Genomic DNA, 24066 nt, shown 5'->3' with positions numbered 1-24066 from the left:
ACATCTGATATAGCACTTTACCACTCTGACTTTTAAAGTGGAGAGATAAAAATTGCTTTGTTGGAAGACTATAGCCTTAACCCTTTTCAGCTCTCCCCAGACCACACCCCCTCTTGCTAAATTGCACCCCTCACCAGCTCTCCGCCACACCTTGAATGATTTAGCGTGACTGGAATATGTTATAATAATTCCAAGGGGCCATAAATAAAACGAATGTTCAGAAGTGCACACAAAAACCACATGCCTGAAACAGTACAGGAGAGCAATCCTGAAGCCATCTTGACTCTTAATGAACTCAAATATTTCTTCTGCAGAAGGAAGTATCTTGGAAAAATCTCTCCAAATGGTTCTTTTCACTTGCAAATCCTGTTTTAAGGGTATATTTTGTGTGTGAATAGGGTAGTCCTATGACCTGGATTCAAGAACTAAGGTATTAGCATTTCAAAAGAATGGCCTAGACTGCCCAGTAATGCAATCAGTGACCATTATCAAGTATCTTGACAGACAGGAAATAAGCCACTCTCTTAAATGTCTGTGATATATGCATGATGCTTTAGGGTGGTCTTTGGCTAAGGGGTTGGACAATTTCTGAAGTTTTAAAAGCATCTGAAGTGTATCTGAAGAAGTGTGCATGCACACAAAAGCTCATACCAAGAACTAACTTAGTTGGTCTTTAAGGTGCTACTGGAAGGAATTTTTTTATTTTGTTTATTTGTTTATTTTGTTTATTTTTTATTTTGAAGTTTTAAAAGTTATGCACACCATTGTTCTGGGTCCTCACCTCCTTGCAAGTGGTGGGGAACTCTTATGCAACAGAAAAATAAAGATCTGCCTTGCTTTCACAAAACCCTGTCTCTATCCATTCTTGTCTGACTGATAATGGACTTAGGGGACACTGAGTCCCTTGATGGAGAGCCGGGCTGTAAAAGCAAACCCCATTTTTTTCTATAACATCTTGACTTTTGCAACCTAAAGGCACACTCCATTGTCTTCCGAGACATGAATGCCAGCACTTTTGCCTTTGGATGAATGCCCCTGCTGGCATGCAACGCCTGGAAGGGAATGTGGCCCTCAGTCTAAAAATAGTTCCCGACCCTAACCCACCCACCCCCAACTGCATGGGATAGATCTTTCTTGGCCTGGGGCACTAGAGAGCTACTGCCAGTCACAGGTCCAGCCCTACCATTAGGCAAAGTGAGGCGGTCACCCCAGGCAGTTGGCAACCTTAGTTGGAACTGATTCTCTTGGAGCTTGTTTTCTGCTAATTGCCTCCTAATTGAAGCTACCTAGCAAATGCATTTAGATGTGCTAATCGGGCTCTCCTGGGGGTTTCAATGTAATCAAGTCAGTGCCCATAATTGTGTTAACTAACTAAAAGGTAAAGGTACCCCTGCCCGTACGGGCCAGTCTTGACAGACTCTAGGGTTGTGCGCCCATCTCACTTAAGAGGCCGGGGGCCAGCGCTGTCCGCAGACACTTCCGGGTCACGTGGCCAGCGTGACGAAGCTGCTCCGGTGAACCGGCACCAGAGAGCACACGGAACGCCGTTTACCTTCCCGCTATAAAGCGGTACCTATTTATCTACTTGCACTTAAGGGTGGCGAGTAGCAAGGCTCAAGCCTGCTTGCTAGCTGCTGCCTTTAATACTGGGACTCGTCTCTCATAAAACCAGAACTCTGGGCCAAAACCAATGAATGTTGAAAGATTCAGGACAGACAAAAGGAACACAGTGCATAGTTGAACTATGAAACTGGCTCCCAGAAAATAGAGTGGTGGCCGTCAGATTAGAGGGCTTTAAAACAGGGGGAATAAACAAATTCATGGAGCACAACACTTGCCGCAATAGCTATATCCTCCCTCCACTGTCAGAGGTAGCAATGTGCCTCTGAATATCCCTGAAATGCAAGCAGGGAGAGTTGTTATTGTGGTCAGGCCCTGCTTCAAACACATTTCAGCTGCTGATATGGATCCTAGAACAGAAAGGAGACCATCTCTGTATAGAAATGTCAGTCTTTTTATTAACTTCCCTTCTTTTTTTTTTTAATTGTGTCATGTATCATTTTTGGTTGTTGCTGCTGATTTTGAGAGAATGTACACAAAGTTGAGAAAGCCCCACTAACCCCCCCAAAAAGGAAATGAAATACACCATTTTACATAACATTTAAAAACAAGAAAACCAAAACACAAAGGCGGTTGACTGCTACGCAGAAAGTATGTGTGTGTGTTTGTGGTTGGCTATATACATATCTATGGAGACGAATCTATTTGCTAGGCCCTACCACACGCCAGTGTTGTTAGATTACTTGCTCACAACTGAAAAAGAAGATTCTGAAGCATTGTGGGGGGAAAGTGTGCATATATGATATAGCAGAGGATGCAATAATATGTCCAAATGCAAGTACGAGTTTGGTATGGCGTTTTCCTGGCCTAGCAGAACGATTGGCCTCCAGATCTTTTCTGTTGTTGTTGTTCACTTGGTGGCCATTGGGCCTACTAAGCTACGGAGTGTGTTGTCATGGGTAACAAGAGTTAATCTGAAAACAGAGGAGGACACATCCTAAAAAAGAAATGAGGACATAGAAGGTGAAAGGCTGAGGCCTCAATATGAAGAGGTATTAACCGTGTGACGTCATGTGGCGTTCAGTCACCGGGGAAAGAGAAGAGGAAAGAGAGACTAGCAGAAATATATCGGTGGTTAATAATAACTAATAACAACCTTCCTGTGGGTTGGGGATCACACTGTCAGGTTGAACCACTGTTGAGAAGGCTTGTTTTCAGGATGGCTTAATTCCCCTCAAGGGGATTAGTGAAGATGCAGAATGAACCAGAATATCAATGATAAAGGCAGGGAAGGAGAAGGGGATTCGGCATAAGGATGCATGGGAATCCGCCTGAGGCATTTTTCTTATCAAAACCCCTCATCGTTCCCCCCCCCTCCCTCAAACCTTCACCCTTTGCCCAGACAAAATAAAAAAATTCCTTCCAGTAGCACCTTAAAGACCAACTAAGTTAGTTCTTGGTATGAGCTTTCGTATGCATGCACACTTCTTCAGATACATGCACACGAAAGCTCATACCAAGAACTAACTAAGTTGGTCTTTAAGGTGCTACTGGAAGGAATTTTTTTTATTTTGACTATGGCAGACCAACACGGCTACCTATCTGTAACTGGAACCTTTGCCTAGAATTCAGCTTTGGGCAAAATCTGGGGACAACCTGGAGATGGGCGAAACCCCCTCCCTGAGGAAATTCGGGGGTGCTTTGTTTTTCTCACTTCTCCAGAAATTCCTCAGATGCTTCGCTCAAAGCAGGAGCCCCTGACTGTGTCTAAAGCGAAATTCTGTGGCAAATGCATTGTGCCTTATTCCCTTGATAACCCCCTGTGGTATGCTTTTGCATTTTTGCCCCCCAAAAAATTGGGGCAAAAGAGAGCTTGAAGGTTAGGCAGAGATGGAGCACCAGCAAAATATTATCTTGCCTTCCAGAAAATTAGCATTTTCACCTATATGCAGCCAAACAGGGGCTGAAGTAAACAGACAATGGTGGGGTTGGGTGACCTGCAATTGGGGAAGGGAGCTAAACCATCTTTCTGAATCTCAGAGACACGTGTGTGTATATATATATATATATATATTTGATCCTTGGATTAAAAGGGGGTGGGGAATAGGAAAAAAAATACACCTGTGCTCGAAAAACACCGAGCGGAAGAGGGTTGTGTCACAGCCGTTTGGGCAGTAGAAGGTACCCCTGTCTGGGGAGGTTGCATGTCTTTCTTGCCAATGTTTTGGGGGGTTTTGAGGAAAACTAGAAGTAGGAGGACACCTGTCTATCCAGGCCTCAAGGCATCGTATCGGGCCTAGTGACTGATGGGAGTTGGAGCTCTGTAGTTCAGGGTGAAGGTTCACCCTAAACAGAAGGCCAGGTTCCCATTAGAAAACCAGAAAATAAGCCCGGTCTGTTGTCTATCTACAGCTTTCGCATGGAGGTCTTGAGGTTGACAGCGGCGAGACTGGGTCACTCAGGAGAGTCGCCTGTGCCTCAGAAAAAAAAGTATCTGCATGGTATTCAACTCAGAGTAAATCTGTTGAAATGAATGAACCTAACTTATCCAGGGTCATTAATTTCAGTGGGTCTACTCTGAGTAGCAAAGCATGGGTGTGATGGTGTTCCAAGATGCTGAACCAGCCTGTTTCTAGACTTAAAAGAGAAGAAGAGGCAGCTCATAATGGGGAGGGGGCATAGTTTGTTCCCTAGGATTACCCTGCCTCAGTTTGCCTCATGGTTTTAATGTGCACACAACGTCCTAGGAGTTATTAATAATGTTAAGTCACTTAGGTGGGTGCAAATTCCCTATGCTTTGGATATACATATATGATGCGAAAGGCTCTCCATCAATATCTTAATAGGGACAGAGACTGGGCAGGAATATGCCCAAATCCCATCAGCCCCGGACTAGATGGGCTATAATGAAGTGTGTAAGAACATGGCGGGATACAAAACCAAGAGGGTTGGATGTAGGGGAGACTATCCCAGGCCTCTCTCCTCAGGACGGAGGGCTGGGATCATCGCCACCTTTTCAGTATCCAATCACTTTTCCGAATCGCTTTTGATGATGTTCATGAGGGCGTTTTTGAGGCTGTTCTTGCTTGGGGACTTGACGGCGGGCTTGAGGCCTCCGGCCTCGAGTTGGTCCCTCTTCAGTTCCATCTCGATGGTCATGACGACCTTCTTCTCGCCCACCTTCTTCTGGGTACCTTCCCTGCCGGCTAACCGCTATTTCTTGGACCTCTTGTCGCTTGCCGACTTGGTGAGGCGGCTGTGGTCCAGCATGGCGTACAGGACGGGTTGCTACGGGAGCAGAGGGAAGAATTCAGGAGGAGAGGGGAAACAGGGAGGGAAAAGAGAGGCTTGTCACCAAACAGGAAGCCAAAAAATGTGGGCCTGCTTGTCTAGGCCTGCATCGTTTTCCGCCAGGTGCCTTTGAGAAGCCAACCAGCTGGAGGATATCAGTGGCTACTAGCCAAGAGCGCTATGCTCTGCATCCACTGTCAGAGGCAGTAATACTTCTGCAGGTGGAAGCCACAGGGCAGGAGATAGTTCTTGTTTTTGAGTTTCCTTCAGGTATCTGGCTGGGCACTGTGAGAACAGGATGCTGGACTCAATGGGCCACTGGCCTGATCCATGAAGGTCTTACATTCTTATCATTCGTGTTACATTGAAACATATACCGTATTTTTCGCCCTATAAGACGCACTTTTCCCCCTCCAAAAATGAAGGGGAAATGTGTGTGCGTCTTATGGGGCAAATGCAGGCTTTCGCTGAAGCCTGGAGAGCGAGGGGGGCTCCGCACGCCCCAAGCTTCAGGATTGGCGCAGCGGTCCGCTAGCCCTGGGAGAGCCGCGCGGCTCTCCCAGGGCTAGCGGACTGCTTGCTGGCACCCAGAAGCTTGGGGCGTGCTGAGCTCCGCATGCCCCAAGCTTCGGGATTAGCGCAGCGCACCTGGGGGGGAAATAAACAATTTTTTTCCTTTATTTCCCCCCCAAAAAACTAGGTGCGTCTTATGGGGCGGTGCGTCTTATGGGGCGAAAAATACGGTATTTAAAGCACATGGTTTCCCACAAAAAAAACTGGGAACTGTAGCTTACCCCTCTTGGAACTACAGTTCCCAGCACCCTTAACAAACTAAGGTTCCCAGGATTGTTTTGAGGAAGCCATGCCCTTTAAATGTTTGGTGTGGTTGTGGCACAGGTTTCTTAAACCAGCATAATATATTATCCCTCCCACTCATTCCCCCCCAGACACATTTCCTCCTCCCCCCCACTCACCTGACGGCCTCTTTTTGAAGAATCCTTGCCCAGCCTCAACTTCCCTTTCTCCATAGCGCTGAAATGAAATGGAAACAGAAACAAGTCATGCCCTTTGTGCTTACTGGAATGCATGAATGGTCCCTCACATTGGATATGTTTCTGTGCAAGCGAGGAAAGGGCTACACGTTGCCAAAGGGAAAAAAGGAGAATACAGGTTTGCCTAAAATTTTCACATGCTTATTTATATGCACAGATGCAGCTTTAGAAATGATTAATGTTATCTAATTAGAAATACATCTCCCCAAAAAGGTGCAAGCCTGTGTGATCAGGGCCACATTCACACCAAACATATAAAGTGCTATGACACCACTTCTAACATTCATGGCTTCCCCCAAAGAATTCTGGGAGCTGTAGTTCATTAAGGGAGTTGTTAGCAGACCCCTTATTCCCCCTGCAGATATAGAATTCCCATAGTTCCATGGTAAGAGGGAATGATTGTTAAACCATTCTGGGAATTGTTTCTCTGCAAGGGGCCTAAAAGCTCTCAGGATTTTGAGAGGGAAGCCATGACTGTTTAAGTGGTCTTATAGTGATTTAAATGTATGGTGCAAATGTGGCTCAGGTGACTTGTGTGTTTGTCTGCTTCCTCAGTCTGCTGCTCAAGGGTTGATGGGCAGCATCAGACTTCATGTTTAGACTGGACATGTGCCAGACTTCCTCTAATAATAATAATGATAATAATTTATTATTTATACCCCGCCCATCTGGCTGGGCCTCCCCAGCCACTCTGGGCGGCTTCCATAAAAACCAAAAATACAGTAAAATGTCACACGTTAAAAACTTCCCTGAACAGGGCTGCCTTAAGATGTCTCCTGAATGTCAGGTAGTTGTTTATCGCTTTGACATCTGCTGGAAGGGCGTTCCACAGGGCGGGCGCCACTACCGAGAAGGCCCTCTGCCTGGTTCCCTGTAGCTTTGCTTCTCGCAGTGAGGGAACCGCCAGAAGGCCCTCGGCGCTGGACCTCAGCGTCCGGGCAGACTGATGGGGGTGGAGACGCTCCTTCAGGTATACTGGACCGAGCTGCCCTCAATCTCAACTGCTGAGGTCTTGCCCTGAGGGCAATTTTGGCCGTCCCCCATGCCCCTGAGGTTCGGCTGGCCTTTACCAATGGCTAATAATAATAATAATAATTTATTATTTATACCCCGCCCATCCCAAGACTTTAGTGTGGCAGGCCTTGCCCTGTGGAACTCCTTGCCAATAGAAATTTGTTCAGGAGTCATCCCTCCTCTCTCTCAGATATCTTCTGGAAACTGTACTATTTGGACAGGACTTTTGAACCTGAGATTCTCTGCCAACCAGATTTCCCTGTGATGTTTCACTTTTAAAATTGTTTTTACTGTAGCATTATGTGCTTCTAGGTTGCCTACTGCCTCACAATATTTTATAATGCGCTCTATAAGTATTTAAATAAATGGGCATAGGAAATGTCATAGATCCCTGTGACTACAGCTCCTGACACTGTAGTGTAGGGAACGAAGCATTCTCCATGCCCTTAAAAATCTAACAAGTAAGGAGTGTGTGTATATAGCAGCCAGGGCGACACTCATGGTTTCTGCCCTTCTATGACATGTCCATCCTCCTGGGTGCTTCACCTGAGTCTCCGCTGCAGAGTGGCTTGTCTCCTCAGCCAGCAATACCGGATGAGATAGGCGATCACCAACACAACAAAGACCACGAGCAGAACACCTCCAATGACAGCTCCCAACACAACACCATACCTGGTAGGTACTACAAAGCAGAAGAAGGGAGAACTTTGCTGTTAAAAATTAAAAAGACCTTGCACAGGAGCTTCCAGCCCACAAGCACCACCTGCACCTGGGATAAGGAGCAAACACCGGGGCCAAACCTGCTCCTCCTGGCCTCTCTTGGGCTGAGTTCTTTGGTTCTCTAGGGGGTCACCTGAATCATCAGTCAGCTGACCTCACAAGAGCCAATCACTGTCCTCCAGGCCCTATAAAGCCCTGGCCGCAGAGTTTTCTCGTCAGACAGAGCAATGTGTCTTTAGCATAAGGTCTTTGCTTAAGTTTCTGCTGCTGCCTAAGCTGCTGAGGAGAAGGGCTTTTGCATCTGCTTTGCAGGTTCAATTCCTAGCATCCATGCGGTGTTCTTATAACTCTAGTTATAAGACTCTGACTTCATATACTGTGTTTTAATTCCTCAGACTCTTTTATATGCATTCATATCTCTCCTGGATGCCCCCTAACGCTATCCCAACCCTGGGCCAACTCCTAACTTAAAAGTGGGGAACTTATGTTGCAGTACTCCAACGCCCATCAGCCCCAGCCACCATGGTAAGGAATTATGAGAGTTGTAGTCCAGCTACGACTGGTGCCTCTTAGGTTGCATCCTGCTTACAACGTCTTCCTCCTCACACTTCTCTCGGACTTAAAGATGACGGGGTCACCTTGGATCTACCATCTGAGAGAGAAAAGGCAAGCATGGTTGCCCTTGCATTCTCTAGATTAGTCATTTTGGAACTAGAAACTTTTCTATCCAAGCTTTAATAAGAAGCTTTGTACTTCTTATCATAAGCAGCTGTGTTGTTTTCTTACCCTACAAGCATCTGTGTGTGAGCGCAGCAGGTAAAGTCTGCTCTCTTAACCAGATTCACAAGCTGTGCTCTGCATGCCAATATGAGCAGACCTTTCACCTGGAAGGGAACGCTTACCATTTTCAAAGACGTAGAGCAAGACCTGAGATGACTTCCCCACGATGTCAGGGGGGTTCTTGACATCACATGTATAGGTGCCGTTGTCTATGTAATCCAGGTTATGGATGACGATGGAACCATCTTTCCAGCGAGGGTTGCCAATCCACTCAATGCGCTCCTTGAAGCGTCCAATGTCATCTATGTAAGGTTGGCCTTTGGCATAGTGGAATATCTAAGGTGGGATGAGATACGGTCAGGAGGTGTGGATGTGCCCTTGAGTAACGGATGCAGCTCAGTGATAGAATGGCTGCTTTGCATTCAGAAGGTCCCAGCTCTCCAGGTAAGGCTGGGAAGGACTCCTGAAGCCTGAAGCCCTGCCAGTTGGATCATAGCTATAGCATATATTTAAAACACTCTGATGCTGATTTAACAGATATGGCTCCCCCCCTCCAAAAGAATCCTGGGAACTGTCATTTTTTTAAGGGTGCTGGGAACTGTAGCTCTGTGAGGGGGGGGTGTCTCCTGACAACTCTCAGCACCCATGGCAAACTACATGTCATAAATTGCATCAGGGTGCTTCATTGGAAGCAATTCATAACATTAATAAGAACAACAGTAAGTTGTGCATAAGATGCAGTACTGGTAAACCTAACATACAAAAATGCAATATATTAATGAAAATTGCAGTGCAAAAATGTGCCGGGGAAATTGTGGACAAGCATGTATGTTAAGAGTGGGAAAATAAGAAACAGAAAAACTGAAAAAGAGAGCTTTGCTCATCTCTAAACATGATGACACAGGAGGGAGAGGAAGATGGGATTTCAGGGCCCCTGTCAGACCACAAATGTTTAGCTCCTCTCCTTTCATCTTCCTATTCCATCTGGCCATTACAATAATTCTGTATTTAGGATTTAGTGCCTGGGTTTGCTCTTTTCCCCTCCTCCTTCTCATTCCCCTTTTCTCCGTAGATCTATGGGCAGTGACAGTCTTACACCAATATTTTGGTTCTCCCTTCCCCACCTTTTATTTTTATTGGAAATGTTCAGCAATGCACAACATGGGAATATATGCATGTATATAATGTCGTAATAATCTAATTTGTTGAGTATATTGTATATATAATCAAAAGGCATAAGGGGAAAGAGCTTCTCTCTTAAAGTCCCTAACAAAATGTACAGGACAACATTATCTTGTACTTTGTTGCAACAATAATTAATAAAAAGGCACTTCTCTCTCTCTCTCTCTCTCTCTCTCTCTCTCTCTCTCTCTCTCTCTCTCTCAATCTCTCTCTCTCTCTCCCAATTGATTGTTGTGTTGTATTCCTTCTTGGATCCTTACCAGATTTGTCCGTTTCCATTTTTAAGCTATCACTGATATTTGCATGCTGTTCCAGGGGGCTTCTCCCTCTTAAACTGAAGAGCAAAATGAATGAGCTAAAAATGCTCTAGATGAATGCTTCAAATGCTTACCGAAACAGAGTCTCTGCCATTTTCTGGCTGAAAATGCCAAGTGATGGAGATGTCATCAGAGATCCATTCCCTAGACCAAAAGGAGCAGGAAAGCGTAACTTTGGAGCCCACCGTGCCATGGACTTCTCGGTCTGTGTAAACGTGGATGGCCAAAGTTGGAGTTAGCACTGCAAAGGAGAGAAAATGAGAGACATGTATTGTGCGCTTCCCCTGTCATTAGTCCTCCCTTCCCACCCCTTTTTCCTTTTGTGCCATGTCTTTTAGATTGTAAACACATTGACAGGGACTGCTTTACCACTGACATTTGTAAGCTGCTTTGGGAACCTCTCCTCTTCATTTCAGCTAAGTGTTTTAGTTGTTTTAAATTATTTTTAATTGTGTTTTCATTTTGTAACCCACCCTGGGACCTTAAGGTGAAGTGCAGGTAATTATTATTATTATTATTATTATTATTATTATTATTATTATTATTAATGGCTATGTACACACTAGGTATGGGGAACATTTGGTCATCCAGGTGTTGCTGAAGTACAACTCCTTACAGTCCTAGCAAGCATGGCCAAGGGTCAGGGATGATGGTAGCTGAGAGAATAGACTACAGTGGTACCTCGGGTTAAGTACTTAATTCGTTCCGGAGGTCCGTTCTTAACCTGAAACTGTTCTTAACCTGAAGCACCTCTTTAGCTAATGGGGCCTTCTGCTGCCGCCGCACCGCCGGAGCACAATTTCTGTTCTCATCCTGAAGCAAAGTTCTTAACCCGAGGTATTATTTCTGGGTTAGCGGAGTCTGTAACCTGAAGCGTATGTAACCCGAAGTACCACTGTACTATCTTCCTTTCATGCCGTAGATTTTTAGGTGGAAAGAGCAGGAGACATAGCTGTTTAAGACACACTGAGATCCTTTGTTTTGGCCTTAAGAGCAATATAAAAATGCTTTAAATAAATATAAATTAAATTAAACAACCAGGGAACTTCACTGCCAGCTAAATAACAAATTAAAGAGTAAGTTAATTTATATTTCTGAAAACATTCTTGAATATCTTTGACTGTGGTCCTCTACTCATTCATTGAGCAAAAACAAAACAAAACCCTGTTGTACTTGTACAACTATATAAAGCAAAGAGAACAATTATAAGAACAGAGTAAAAGTAAAATAAAAAACAAAACTATAAAATACGTACATAGACTGAGTGTAGTTGCATATGGGTTAAGGTCCAAGTAAAGACTATCAGCGTTATCAGATTATTAGAGCTGCCATATAACCGGATTTTCCTGGACATTACTGGGATTTCAAAGTCAGAAGTGATGTCCGGGGAGAATTTCCAGAAGGCAGCGGCTTGTCCTGAATCTTACTTTTTACTTTTTGACATATGGCAGCTCTATGATCATCAATCCTATGATTGATTGATCATATGATTATCAATCATATGATTGATATGATTATCAATCTTTACCTTTACCTTTATGATTATCAAGTGTTGCTCCAGATTTGCCAGGCTTGTGTCATGGGTTGTCTTTAAAACAATGGTTTCGCTATATAAAAGGTAGAGGGACCCCTGACTATTAGGTCCAGTCGTGGCCGACTCTGGGGTTTCGCTATATAGTATGCCATAAAAGAATGCCAAAGCATATAAAAGGTGTCTGGGGTTGAAATCTCAAGTTATGCATACTTTTCTCCATTATAGCTATATTTCAGAGTGAGTGATTCCTTGGCAAACTGCAGTTGTCTGGTTTAAATGTGTGGTGCAGATGTGAGGACAGAGAGAGCCTGGTTTCATCAAAACTTTTCCTAGCAACTGATATTTTCCCTTCCTGTAAGGAAAGTCATTTTCTACCCAAGACCAGTCAAATTATTTTTGTATCAGAGCCAGTAAGGGACTTGTCCCCCACCCTGGCAGTAAAAAACAACAACCACACACCACTAATAATGAATACAGTACCCACTAATATTTTGCCATCTTTTCATGACATTCGAAATCAGCCGTCACCAGTGAGTTCACTCTCCCTAATGGTAGGACCGGCCCTCTTAAATCACTGCAGAAGCAAGGTGACCTGGAGAGATGCCCAGGCATGTCATATGCTTCCTTTGGCCTGGAGTGTGAGAGGCAGACCTACGTGGGGTAGTGGAGGTGTACACAGCTCCCTTGTTTGGAAGGTAGAATATGCAAGGCTCTGACTCATGAGACTGGCCCAGTGTGACCGGTCTCTGTAAGACTTTGTTCCTGTCTCCACACCCCCTCGCCCATCCATCTGTAGTGTAGGAGGTTCCTTCTGCAGAACCTTGCTGTGGTCCACCATCGCCACTGAAAGGGGCTGCGGAACATTGCTGATCTACCCAGAAGCCTCCAGGGCGACATTTGGAATCAAAGAGGGCATTGTACGCCACACAATCCCGTCTTTTTGTCGTTCCACCCCCGGGTACAAATTCCAACATGTCGGGCAATTTCCCTGAGCCAGGAGATTTTGTCCCCGTTCTTTTTCTTCTCTCCCGCATGGCCAATAAAACAGGCCTGCATATTGTGCGAACGCATCCGATTTGGGCCAAGGCATTTTGCTGCCTGAGGCAAAGGGGCGAGATGGCTCCTCTCTCTCTCTTTCCATGTACTGATCCTGGCTGGAAGGGGAGTTCAATCTTAGGGCACTTTCTGACTGTCGCTATTTTAGGAGTAGGATTTCAATCACAGACCAGCAAGTTCAAGTCACGCAGTTATCGTTGACTGGCAGGCCTTGCGCCGCTGACCTGCTTCCCTTAAAAATTGGACTTTTTGCCATAAGGAAAGTGAGCAGGAAAAGGCGGGACAACATTTGTTTTTGGCACAACATCCCCCACAAACAACTCAGGACAGATGCTCGATGGACAGGTCGTCCAGAAGAGCCTATGTTTTGACAGAGGTGGTGGCACAATGTTTTCCACCAGACCTACCACCCCCTCAGGGCAGTTGGGGAAATTCAGGAAATTCTTACTTACTTCCTGAGGTGGCCATCTGACTCCACCTGGTCGTGGAGCCATCCTTGCAACACACCAAACCAAACACAGGCTGTCAGCCTCAAGTATTATGGCCTGACAGGCTTCCTGGTGGGTTTTGTGTTCTGTTTTGTTTTTGCAGTCCCAGGCAGGCAGCATAGAAATAATTATCAAGAGAGCCTAGCAGATCACTGTACACAGCTTGTGTGTTTGCTGCAATTTCCTTGGAGGCCTGTAATTTGGGGTTAACTTTACACTGTGTAAGGGATGCAGGTGGCGCTGTGCAGTAAACCATAGAGCCTAGGACTTGCCGATCAGAAGGTCGGCGGTTTGAATCCCCGCAATGGGGTGAGCTCCCGTTCCTCGGTCCCTGCTCCTGCTAACCTAGCAGTTTGAAAGCACATCAAAGTGCAAGTAGATAATAGGTACTGCTCCGGCAGGAAGGTAAACGGCGTTTCCGTGCGCTGCTCTGGTTTGCCAGAAGCAGCTTAGTTATGCTGGCCAGATGACTAATAAAGCGAGATGAGTGCCGCAACCCGAGAGTCAGCCATGACTGGACCTAATGGTCAGGGGTCCCTTTACCTTTACCTTACACTGTGTAGAGAAATACAGTGGTACCTTGGTGGTTGAACACCTTAGTTGTCGAACAAATCAGCTCCCGAACGTTGTAAACCTGGAAGTGAGTGTTCTGGTTTGCAAATTTTTTTGGAAGCCAAATGTCCGACGCAGCTTCCGAAAGCCAGGCCTTGATATTTCGAACTGTTTCGGGAGTCGAATGGACTCCCGGAATGGATTAAATTTGAGAGCCAAGGTACTGAGCTTACTGCTGCTCAGGATTTTACTGAAAGCAAAACTTTCCTGCTACTTGTATGCGAGGAAAACGTGGTTGCTTATTTCCTAAAACCAAGCTGGAAATGGCTGACTCCAAAATTTCATTGGGTACGGTCCATAAAACTCTGTCTCTTTACAAATACTGCATTAAACTGGCATGGGCTGGGGAACCCATAAATTTGGCAAAGCTTAATGACTCAGCAACTATAATTTTGGTGGAAACTTGTTTGGATTGTTGTGGTACCTTTCCAAATGGCCTTGCTTTAAAATGCACAATAAATTCTCACTGTAAAAAAACCAACAAGAAGTAAAGTGAATTAAAGCCCCTAATTCTACATTTTGAAATTATTTGCACAACATGTCTCAATTGGCACATCCCAGATGGTATCATTAAGAAACCCGTAATTGCTATGCTTAGAATACTGAATCTAGAAAGATAAGGGTATTTCTACAAAATAGTCCTGGGCTGCATACACACCATACATTGAAAGCATACCCACCTCACTCCCAAATAAGCTTTATTTCCCAATTTATTTTTTACGGCTTTTTAACAGAATGGGATTGCAAAAGCAGAAGCTAGCCATATCTAGTGTTTCCATATAGTAAGTAAGTAAGTACGTAAATAAATAAATACAAAAGTTGTATGAAGCATATCCACTAAAGAAGAAAAAAGCAAAACACGCAAAAGGGCTAGGGTAGAAATTGAAACTTGCATGGTATTAGTAGGTAAACTGAGGACCAGGTTCCCAGTATTTCCACAGAAATGCATAATGCACAGTTCCACAGTTGCATTATGCATTTCTTGTTACTCTGTCCCAGCTCCTGCCAACCTAGCAGTTCGAAAGCATGCCAAAGTGCAAGTACATAAATAGGTACCGCTCCGGCGGGAAGGTAAACGGCGTTTCCATGCGCTCTGGCTTCCGTCACAGTGTCCCGTTGCACCAGAAGCGGTTTAGTCATGCTGGCCACATGACCCGGAAAGCTGTCTGTGGGCAAACGCCAGATCCCTAGGCCTAAAAGCGAGATGAGCGCCACAACCCCAAAGTTGCCTTTGACTGGACTTAAATGTCCAGGGGTCCTTTACCTTTACCTTTTACCTTCTTGCACAGTTGCTGCTTCCACAGTTGGAGGCAGCAATGTTTCTGAATTGCTCCTGAAACTACAGCAGAGGAGAGTTGCTCTTGCGTTCGGGTCCTGCCTGCGAGTTTCCCACAGGCATCTGGTTGGTCACTGTGAAATCAGGATCCTGGACTTGTTGGGCCATGGGCCTGATCCACCAGGCTCTGCTTATGTTCATAACGTTTTGGGATACAGTGGTGCCTCGCAAGACGAAATTAATTCATTCCGCAAGTCTCTTCGTCTTGCGGTTTTTTCGTCTTGCGATGCACGGTTTCCCATAGGAATGCATTGAAAATCAATTAATGCGTTCCTATGGAAACCGCCTTCAGACCAGGTCCAGGGACAGTCTGTCCCCGGACCTCTTCTGAAGGCTGGGGGGGGGGACAAGGGCTTTTCTTCCCACCCCCAGCATTTAAAAAAACCCCGGGACAGCAGAGGACTTCTCCGCTGTCCGGGCGATCTTAAAATGCTGGCGGGCGGCATTTTAAAATCGCCCCGGGACAGCGGAGGACTTCTCCGCTGTCCGGGGTGATGTAAAAGCCCCTGGGAAGGCAGGCAGGGGGGACAAAGACTTTCGCCCCCTGCCCGCCTTCAGAAGGTGTTCCCGCCCCGCCGCCCGGCTTCGGAGGAGGTCCGAGGACAGTGGGGAAGACGCGCTGCGCTTCCCCGCTGTCCCGGATATTTCCCTATGGGCTGTCGTCTTGCGAAGCAAGCCCATAGGGAAATTCGTCTTGCGAAGCGCCTCCAAAACGGAAAACCCTTTCGTCTAGCGGGTTTTCCGTCTTGCGAGGCGTTCGTCTTGTGAGGTACCACTGTATTCGATTTGTAAGATTCATTCATCAAATGGGTAATGAATGACCAGCAGAGAGCCACCAAGTCTTATGGGTCAGCCTCGTTTCTCTCTGCCTTTAGACAGTGCTTTAACTTTTCTGATATAGTGGTACCTCAGGTTACATACGCTTCAGGTTACATACGCTTCAGGTTACAGACTCCACTAACGCAGAAATAGTGCTTCAGGTTAAGAACTTTGCTTCAGGATGAGAACAGAAGTCGTTCTCCAGCAGCGAGGCGGCAGCAGGAGGCCCCATTAGCTAAAGTGGTGCTTCAGGTTAAGAACAGTTTCAGGTTAAGTACGGACCTCCGGAACGAATTAAGTTCTTAGCCAGAGGTACCACTGTACTGCTATGAATAAAAGCGCTGCCACTCAAAGCTTCTCGGGTACTGTAGTTTACCCCTCACAGAAGTACAATTCCCAGCATCCTTAACTGCGATTCCCAGGGTTCTTTGTCGGGAGAAGTGTCCTTTAAATGCACAGTTCATACAATGACACACATACACACTATGTTCTCATGTTTTTATTGGCTTGGGAAACTTATGCAGAAGGTGCAGAACAGAAATATATTAAATAAATACACTCCCTCCCTCAGATATTAACATTCTTACGGGTATTTCTCCTTGGTAAGGAAAGATGAACTTTACAAAATTGTCTAGTGCACCTTAACTACTATATTTTTAAAGTTGCTAGTGGAGACATTTGCAGATTTCTCACCCTGTACAGGGGATATGGAGTGTACAGTTGTCCAAAACTGTTACATTGCATATACTAGATGGAAACTAGTATACCTGTGGCCCAAGACACACTTTCCTACTGGGGGGACACTATGTCAATTTAAAGCACATGTGTTTCTGACAAAGTGTCCTAGAAACTGTGGTTTGCTTAGGCTGCTGGGAACTGTAGCTCTGTAAAAGCTAAATTTCAGTTCCCAGGATTCTTTGGGGGAAGTCACGTGCTTTATATGGGCAGGGTGTATACAGCCATGTGCAATCTGAAAAAGGAGGCATTTTATGTTTATTTGTAGAATGGGTAACAGCACCATCCTCTATATGTCTACCTACCTGAAATTTTTATTGACATTTTTGCAGTGAGTGAAAGTGAATAAGGAAAAGAAAAAGAAAAGGGGGGGGGATGAAAAGGGGGGGAATACAGTACATAAAAAACAAAGAAAGCCAAGGAAAACAGCAATAACGAAATAACAATAAAATGTAATTAAGTTTACAGAACTATGCAGTATATATGTAAGCAGATAGACTTATTATTTCCCAGTTGTTGTTGTTAGACTTTATATCCCGCCTTTCTTCCAAGCTGGGAGTCAAGGAAAAATCTGCCATTATGCAACCTGATCTTTACATCCAGCAACACAATCAGAACTCAGGACATGGAATTTTGGAGACCAGCCTGAGACCCCTCCTGTCTGGCTCAATGCAGTGACTGCTTATAGCTGCAGCCTCCAAGATGGTCCCTCCAGAGTCCTTCCCTGCCTCTTCCCACCTCGAAATTAGACTGGGGGGAAAGTGTTCTATTGTAACCAATAGCTATTGTAGATTGGATGCCCTCAATGGTAGCTACTTAACCTTTGAGACTTTCAGGGCAGAAAGCAGGGAGCCCAACAGTAGGTGGCGCCAGAGCCAACGGCAGGCAGAGATTGCTAATTCTAGGCAGTCTACACATTGCCACTTAACTCCATTTCCAGCACACTCAAACTCCTAGCCTTCCGAAGCTGCTGACATGTGCCGTTTGCCACAAATCCATATCGAGCCTGTTGTTTCCCGGGAAGTACTGTCACTTGATGGATTTCCCCTCTCAAACCTTTTTCCCGGCCAAGCAGCTACCTGAGTCCTTGCAGTGCAGCTGCCAGTCAGAGTAGACAATATGGGGATAGATGGAGAAAGAATCCAACTTGGGAAAAGGCAAGCTTCTTATGTCCCCATGATCTCTCACATCCCCATTCTGAAGGAACAGCCATATAGCTGGGTGGCAAGGCTACCGCTTGGCATGCAGGAGGTCCCAATCCTCAGCATCTCTACGTTGGACTGGGAAAGACTCCCTCACGAAAGCTGTTGCCAGTCAGTGCAGACAGTACTGAGCAAAATGGACCAGGACAAGCCAGCCTCCTATATTTCTGTTAATGTCTGCGTACCTCCTACATTTAAAGAATGCACATACACACATATGCAAGAATTCTGGGAACTAGTTTGTTAAGGGAATTTAAACTCTGTGAGGGGTAAACTACAATTCCCAGGATTATGACTCCTCTTTCACATTTTCTGTTTCTTGATTCCACTGCTGTGTTTTGACTGCATTGTGCCGTATGCTTTTCTAATTTCCTTATTTTTAAATTTTCATAACTGTAAACCACATTGGGGGGTTGGGGTGGCAGGAGAGGCACATTCCCAATGAACCAAAGGGCAGGATATTGCATTTTATTAAATAAAAAGTCCTAGGGGCCTTCTGCACACCCTCATCACCCTGCAAAGTCTTGCTCAGGCAGCAAAAAAAAAGAGGGGCATTCTTAGAGCTCCATCCAACTGGAGACTGGGGAAAAAATGAGAAAGCATGGGAGGCCACGATCACTTATAAATTGAACTTGCCAGGTTAGGAGTACCTGGTGGTTTCAGGGTCCAGTCCTGAGACCTAGGGAGGGCTTCTGGTGATGTCACAGGGGGTGGCCCTGGAGACGGAGGTTAATTGGGAAAGGGGAGCAAAGGAGGGCAGACCCCCCCCCCACAGAAGAGTCTCTGCTATAATTTGCAACCAGCTCCTTCTGGGCTGAAGCCTGCAAGCCGCATGCACAGCGCAAACATGTTTTATTATTAAACACCTGGAGATTCAGTCTCTCCACCTGCCACATGAAGGAGGCCAGGCAACCCTGGAGACTTCAGGTCAGACATGGAAGTCTGGCCATCCTCCTTGTCAGGAGGTCGGGGACAGTTAAAGGACATGTATTTCCTAATGGCTTGCTTTCCTTGCACTCACTCTCTCATGCACACACTATCGATTTTCCAAAAGAGAATGGAAAGAGGTCCCAGAGCAATATAAAATGTATCGCTTTGTTCTTCTAACACACTTCTCAGCTGAGATGGAAGCAATTTAAGTTACGACTGCAATAGGTCTTTGTGTCTGTTTTAAAAAAAGGAAAACGATTGGTATTTGGGCAATGTTTGTCCCTGTGCCAAATCAAAGAATTGTAGAATTGTAGAATTGGAAGGGACCACGAGGGTCATCCACGCCAACCCTCTGCACCGCAGGAATATGCCACCTCGTCTATCCACCCTGAAAACAAATCAGGGTGTTTCTTCAATGAACAGGTAATCTGAAAGCACCCTGGGATTTTAGGCTTCTAAGTATAAATAGTTACAAAACATATAACCCTAACCCTGTGGAAAGCCATCTAATTAGACTTTAATTTGATTTTGACCTGTTTTTAGGAGGTAATTTAATTATTGTTTGATTTTATACTAATGTTATATATCTGATGTTAGCCACCCTGAGCCCGACTTTAGCCGGGGAGGGCAGGATATAAATAAAATATTATTATTATTATTATTATTATTATTATTATTATTATTATTATTATTATTATTATTATATCTCATGCTAATACTGAGTCACCATCCTGGACTTCCAGGGCTGCAACTTTGGCATCCCTGGAAGACCCAAAATCACAGGTCTGGGTGGGTTCCAGAAAGCCACTATTGTCAACTCCTTTCCTAGATAACGAGATCATCTCTAGATCACTCCAGCACCCCACCTTTGCTGCCCACATCAAACCACACTATAGACTACCACTATGAGGCACAAATAACAATAAATATGGGGCACCCAGAACAGGATTCCACCCCCTTCCCCCCCAAAAAAGAAAAGATGAACAGTAGTTTCAGGTTAGATATAATACATAATTCGCTTGTGGAACGACATGATTATGATTATTGGTTGGTATCCAGCTAAGTTCCTACTCAGATTAGACCTATTAAAACCAATTACGTTAGTCATGGTCATTGATTTCAATGGGTCTACTCTGAGTTGGGTTAAGTTATTATCATTGGGCTGTATCTAAGTCCTGCTCAGAGCAACCCCACTGAAATGAATGAGTTTTAGTTAGTCAGTCAGTTCACTTCAATGAGTCTACCCTGAGGACTAGCATTGGATGAAACCTATTACTTTTGCTGTTACACACATTACTGTTTTGGTTACCAATTACATCAAGATAAAAATATAAGCTTAAAATCACTTAAATATTTCCCCCCCAAGTGCCGCAAACATTTTCAACAACAGAAAAAAAATAAATGAAAAGGATTAGAGAAAATCACAGAGAATACACAGATCTACTTAGCCTGATAAATAGGTGCTCCATGTACAGAATCAGAATTAGCAGGAACAATTATAGCTAATGGTGAAACCTCCAGGATCAGGGGCAGTCTACCTCTGAATAGCATGTGGGGGGGGGGGAGAAGGGAAAGCCATTGCCTCAATGCCCTTCCATGGTCACATCTGGCTGGCTGCTCTTGGGAGTAGGGTCATGAGCCCTCCATCCAGATGTTGTTATCAGCAGCTCTCATCAGCCCCAGCAAGCATGGCTGATGGTCAGGAATGATGGGTGTTGTACTCCAACAACATCTGCAAATCCCCAGGCTCCCCATTTCTGAGCTGCGTGAACTGACAAGGCAGCCCGTATGTTCGCAAGGAGTGACTATTCTGCACAATAGCCACGGTGGAATTTGAACGCAAGTCCAGCGGCCCCCACTAAATTAAATTACTGTCACGGGGGGCAGGCCCCTTGCGATAGCAAAATGGAGCCTTCTCACTCACAAGCAGTCTACCTCTGAACGCCTCGTCATTTGAGTTCTCCTGATGACCACCACCTTCTCCCTCCTTTTCCCATGGGTATTAAGAGGAGTTGTGAAGGGGACTGTCCAATATCTCTAAATATGTAAAAGACATGTTGTCCGTTGCTCAGTCCCTGGGAGTGTCCCAATGCCTGCTGCCCTGGAAAGACTCTGCCAGCCAGTGCAGACCGCACTGAGCTAGATGGAACAGTGTTTTGGCTCGCTATAAGGCAGCCGCCTTCCTATGTTTCCTAACAAGCGGCAAACGCTCCTTCACCAGAGGTACGGAAGCAGTGGTCCGGCGGCCACCTGCCAGAGACACTTCACCCCTGCACCGATCTGCTGGGGTCAGACTAGATGACCCCCCAGGACCCCTTCCCATCGAAACACCGACTTACCCATTGTCGAAACCAGCACCGTGAGCAGAAGAAGGGCTCTCTCCCTCCCTGAGCTGCCTGGGGTCCCCATGGCTTCCCCCCCCTCTTCTTTCTTTTTTTTTTGTTACTGTACAATCCCTACAGCCACATGGAGGGGAAGAGTTGGCGATGGCGGAGACGGCGGTTCCTTGGCGATGGGTGCCTCGGAGGGTGGCACCCTTGGTTTAAGAACCTGGCCGGCCTGGGAAGGATGCCGTCTCGGCAGAAACGCCGAGCCAATGGGAGCCTGGCATTCGGTTTCGTGGGGTGGGGTGGGGTGCTTTGGAGCCAAGAAGGGGGAAGAACAAGCCAGAGCGGAACAAAAGTGAAAAGGGGGCATTTATGCCCTCTGGCTCGTTAAATGTTGCTCCACACGCTCCGGCGACATAGCTGGGCAAAAGAGCGGCCATTGTCAAGCCGCATTCTCGGCTGAGGTGTAGGCGATGTCACGGCCTCCAGAAGGAATGCCAGAGGAGATGAGGCCTCAGGGCAAGAGCGGTGGAATAGCCTGGTCCAAGGCCGGCATCCCTCTCTTCAGCCTCCCAATGGGTCGTTCTTATTATTCTCCTTAATACGGATTAAATTTATTGGTCACCTTTTTAGCTGAAGCAGCTTACATACCTCGGGTTAAGAACTTTGCTTCAGGATGAGAACAGAAATTGTGCTCTGGCGGCGTGGCGGCATGGCAGCAGCAGGAAGCCCCATTAGCTAAGGTGGTGCTTCAGGTTAAGAACAGACCTCCAAAACGAATTAAGTTCTTAACCCGAGGTACCACTATAATTCGTTCTGGAGGTCCGTTCTTAACCTGAAACTTCTTAAACTGAGGTACCACTTTAGCTAATGGGGCCTTCTGCTGTCGCCGCGCCGCTGCTGCGCGATTTCGGTTCTCATCCTGAAGCAAAGTTCTGAACCCGAGGTACTATTTCTGGGTTAGCGGAGTTTGTAACCTGAAGCATCTGTAACCCGAGGTACCACTGTACAATGTGTAAAACAAATGAGCACATGCGTTCAGACGAAAAAGACAAAGACAACCCTATTTTTAAACGACAAGTTTAAAACATGCCCACCCACTCAAAGAGGCCACAGACGATTACAAACCGAAGGCCTGACACAAAACAACATCCCCTCCAGCATTTCTCCGATTAAAATAGTGACATCCTAAGGGAAAGCAGGACATTCCGCTATCAAATCAGAAACTGGGATGGCTTCTGTAAATACGGGACAGTCCTGGGAAAATAGGGACACTTGGAGGGTCTGAAATAAATGTTTTTGCTGCGCACCGAAAGGCGTCTAATGACGGCACCAGGCAAACCTCCCAGGAGAGATTGCATAGGCAGGGAGCCACCACAGAAAAGGCCCGCTCTCATGTTGTCACCCTCCAGACCTCTCACAGAGGAAGCACTCAGATGATGAGGTCCAGGTCAGTTCATATGGGATGGGGCGGTCTCTGAGGTATTGGGAAACCTGAGCCACATAGGTCAAAACCAGCCCTTTGAACTGGGCCTGGAAACTGGCAGCCAGTACAGCCAGGCCATGAATGGTGCTGATTCTACAACCCAGTTTGCTGAGGAGAGCAGCAGTGAGGGCTTGGATTATTCACCCCGAGGGCCACATTCCCTTGTGCGGGGCCACATGTCACTGGTGGGTGGAGCTAGAGGCAGAACTGGCTGTAGCAGCAAATGCAAAATTTACATTAAATATACTGTAATAACAATAATTTAGTATTTATGCAGTCTAGCTTCCAACATAATAATACCGCAGCAAAAAGTAAAACACTAAAAACTTCATGATACAGGGCTGCCTTTGGACGTCTTCAGAAAGTTGTGCAGTTGTTCATCTGATTGATACCTGCTTGACATTGATCTGTTTGACATTTGTTCAGCAGTTACTTCAAAATTAATCCCACAAAATTTGGCTAGTTTTGGCACATGCTCACCCGCCCACCTACTTTCCTAGGACCCTTTTAAGACACGTTTAAAATACATCCCACAAAAATCCTGAGATCTGGAGTATACCCCCAAAGAGAGCTACAATTTCCAGCACCCATAACAAACTACAGTTCCCAATATTTTTTTGGGAGGCAGAATATGCTTTAAATATATGGTGTTTACAGCGGTCCTGGAAGCTTTTAGACTTTTATTGTGGGGAAGATAGATGGGTCGGGGCTCACCAGGACAGGCTCAACCCTGAGGCGCTTGATCACTCCCTCCTTCCAGATCCCTCAAAGCCTTGATCCTGAGCCATGCTTTCTGTGTGATCTGGATCCCTTGCCTGTGCTTGTAGGCACAACATTCCACAAAGCTGGGGCGACTGAGTTTGGGCTGACAAAGGAAACTTTGATTTTTTCCCCAGCTGGGCTAAGCAGTCCAAAGTGGGTGGTTTGGAGGCTCGGTGCTGCAACGAGGACTGCTGGGTCCAAGGCAGGACACCAGAAAGGCAAGGGAACGAGAGAAGCTGTCAAACCATTGCTCCATTTAGCTCAGTATTTTCCACACACTGACAGGCTGTGGTTTTCCAGGATTTCCATTAGAGATCTCTCCCAACCCTACCCAGAGTTGCTGGGGATTGAACGTGGGACCTTCTGCATGCTCCACTAAGCCCTGGCTACAAGAACAATGGTATCCCAGCCTGCAGGGGGTGTTTACGGCAAACCACAGTTCCCAGGATTCTTGCTTAGAGCGTTTAGCCTCAGAATGTCCATGATCTTGGAGGGCAGGTGGGGGCTTGTCACCTCTCCCTTCTCCCCCTTGATGGAGAAAACTGGGATGGAAGTTGTAAAAATTGACTAAAGATGCAGCACTCCCTATTTGGTGAAACAGTGGAATTATTCAACCTGGGGTGCCAGCATAGCAATACAGTGGTACCTCGGGTTACAGACGCTTCAGGTTACAGACTCCGCTAACCCAGAAATAGTACCTCAGGTTAAGAACTTTGCTTCAGGATGAGAACAGAAATCGTGCTCCGGTGGCAGAGCGGCAGAAGGCCCCATTAGCTAAAGTGGTGCTTCAGGTTAAGAATAGTTTCAGGTTAAGAACGGACCTCCAGAACGAATTAAGTTCTTAACCTGAGGTACCACTGTAG

The 24066-nt window shown here is 45.9% G+C and overlaps 1 protein-coding gene across 1 annotated transcript; it reads right to left on the bottom strand.

The window, feature by feature from the left end:
• Positions 1–2000: 2000 nt before the first annotated feature.
• MPZ (myelin protein zero) lies at positions 2001–21171 on the bottom strand. Its single transcript, XM_081173405.1, has 7 exons — positions 20968–21171; positions 9991–10157; positions 8540–8753; positions 7464–7599; positions 5826–5883; positions 3176–4848; positions 2001–2952 (listed from the first exon to the last, which is right to left on the bottom strand). Exons 1-6 carry the CDS (start codon positions 21035–21037, stop codon positions 4774–4776), a joined length of 720 nt encoding a protein of 239 aa, XP_081029531.1. The 5' UTR covers positions 21038–21171; the 3' UTR covers positions 2001–2952; positions 3176–4773.
• Positions 21172–24066: the final 2895 nt, after the last annotated feature.

The sequence above is a fragment of the Podarcis bocagei genome (genome assembly GCF_964188305.1).
Source record: "Podarcis bocagei genome assembly, chromosome: 16".
In the NCBI taxonomy this organism is placed as follows: Eukaryota; Metazoa; Chordata; class Lepidosauria; order Squamata; family Lacertidae; genus Podarcis; species Podarcis bocagei.
Note: the sequence above shows the minus strand (reverse complement) of the source record. Positions and strands in the feature narration are given on the sequence as shown.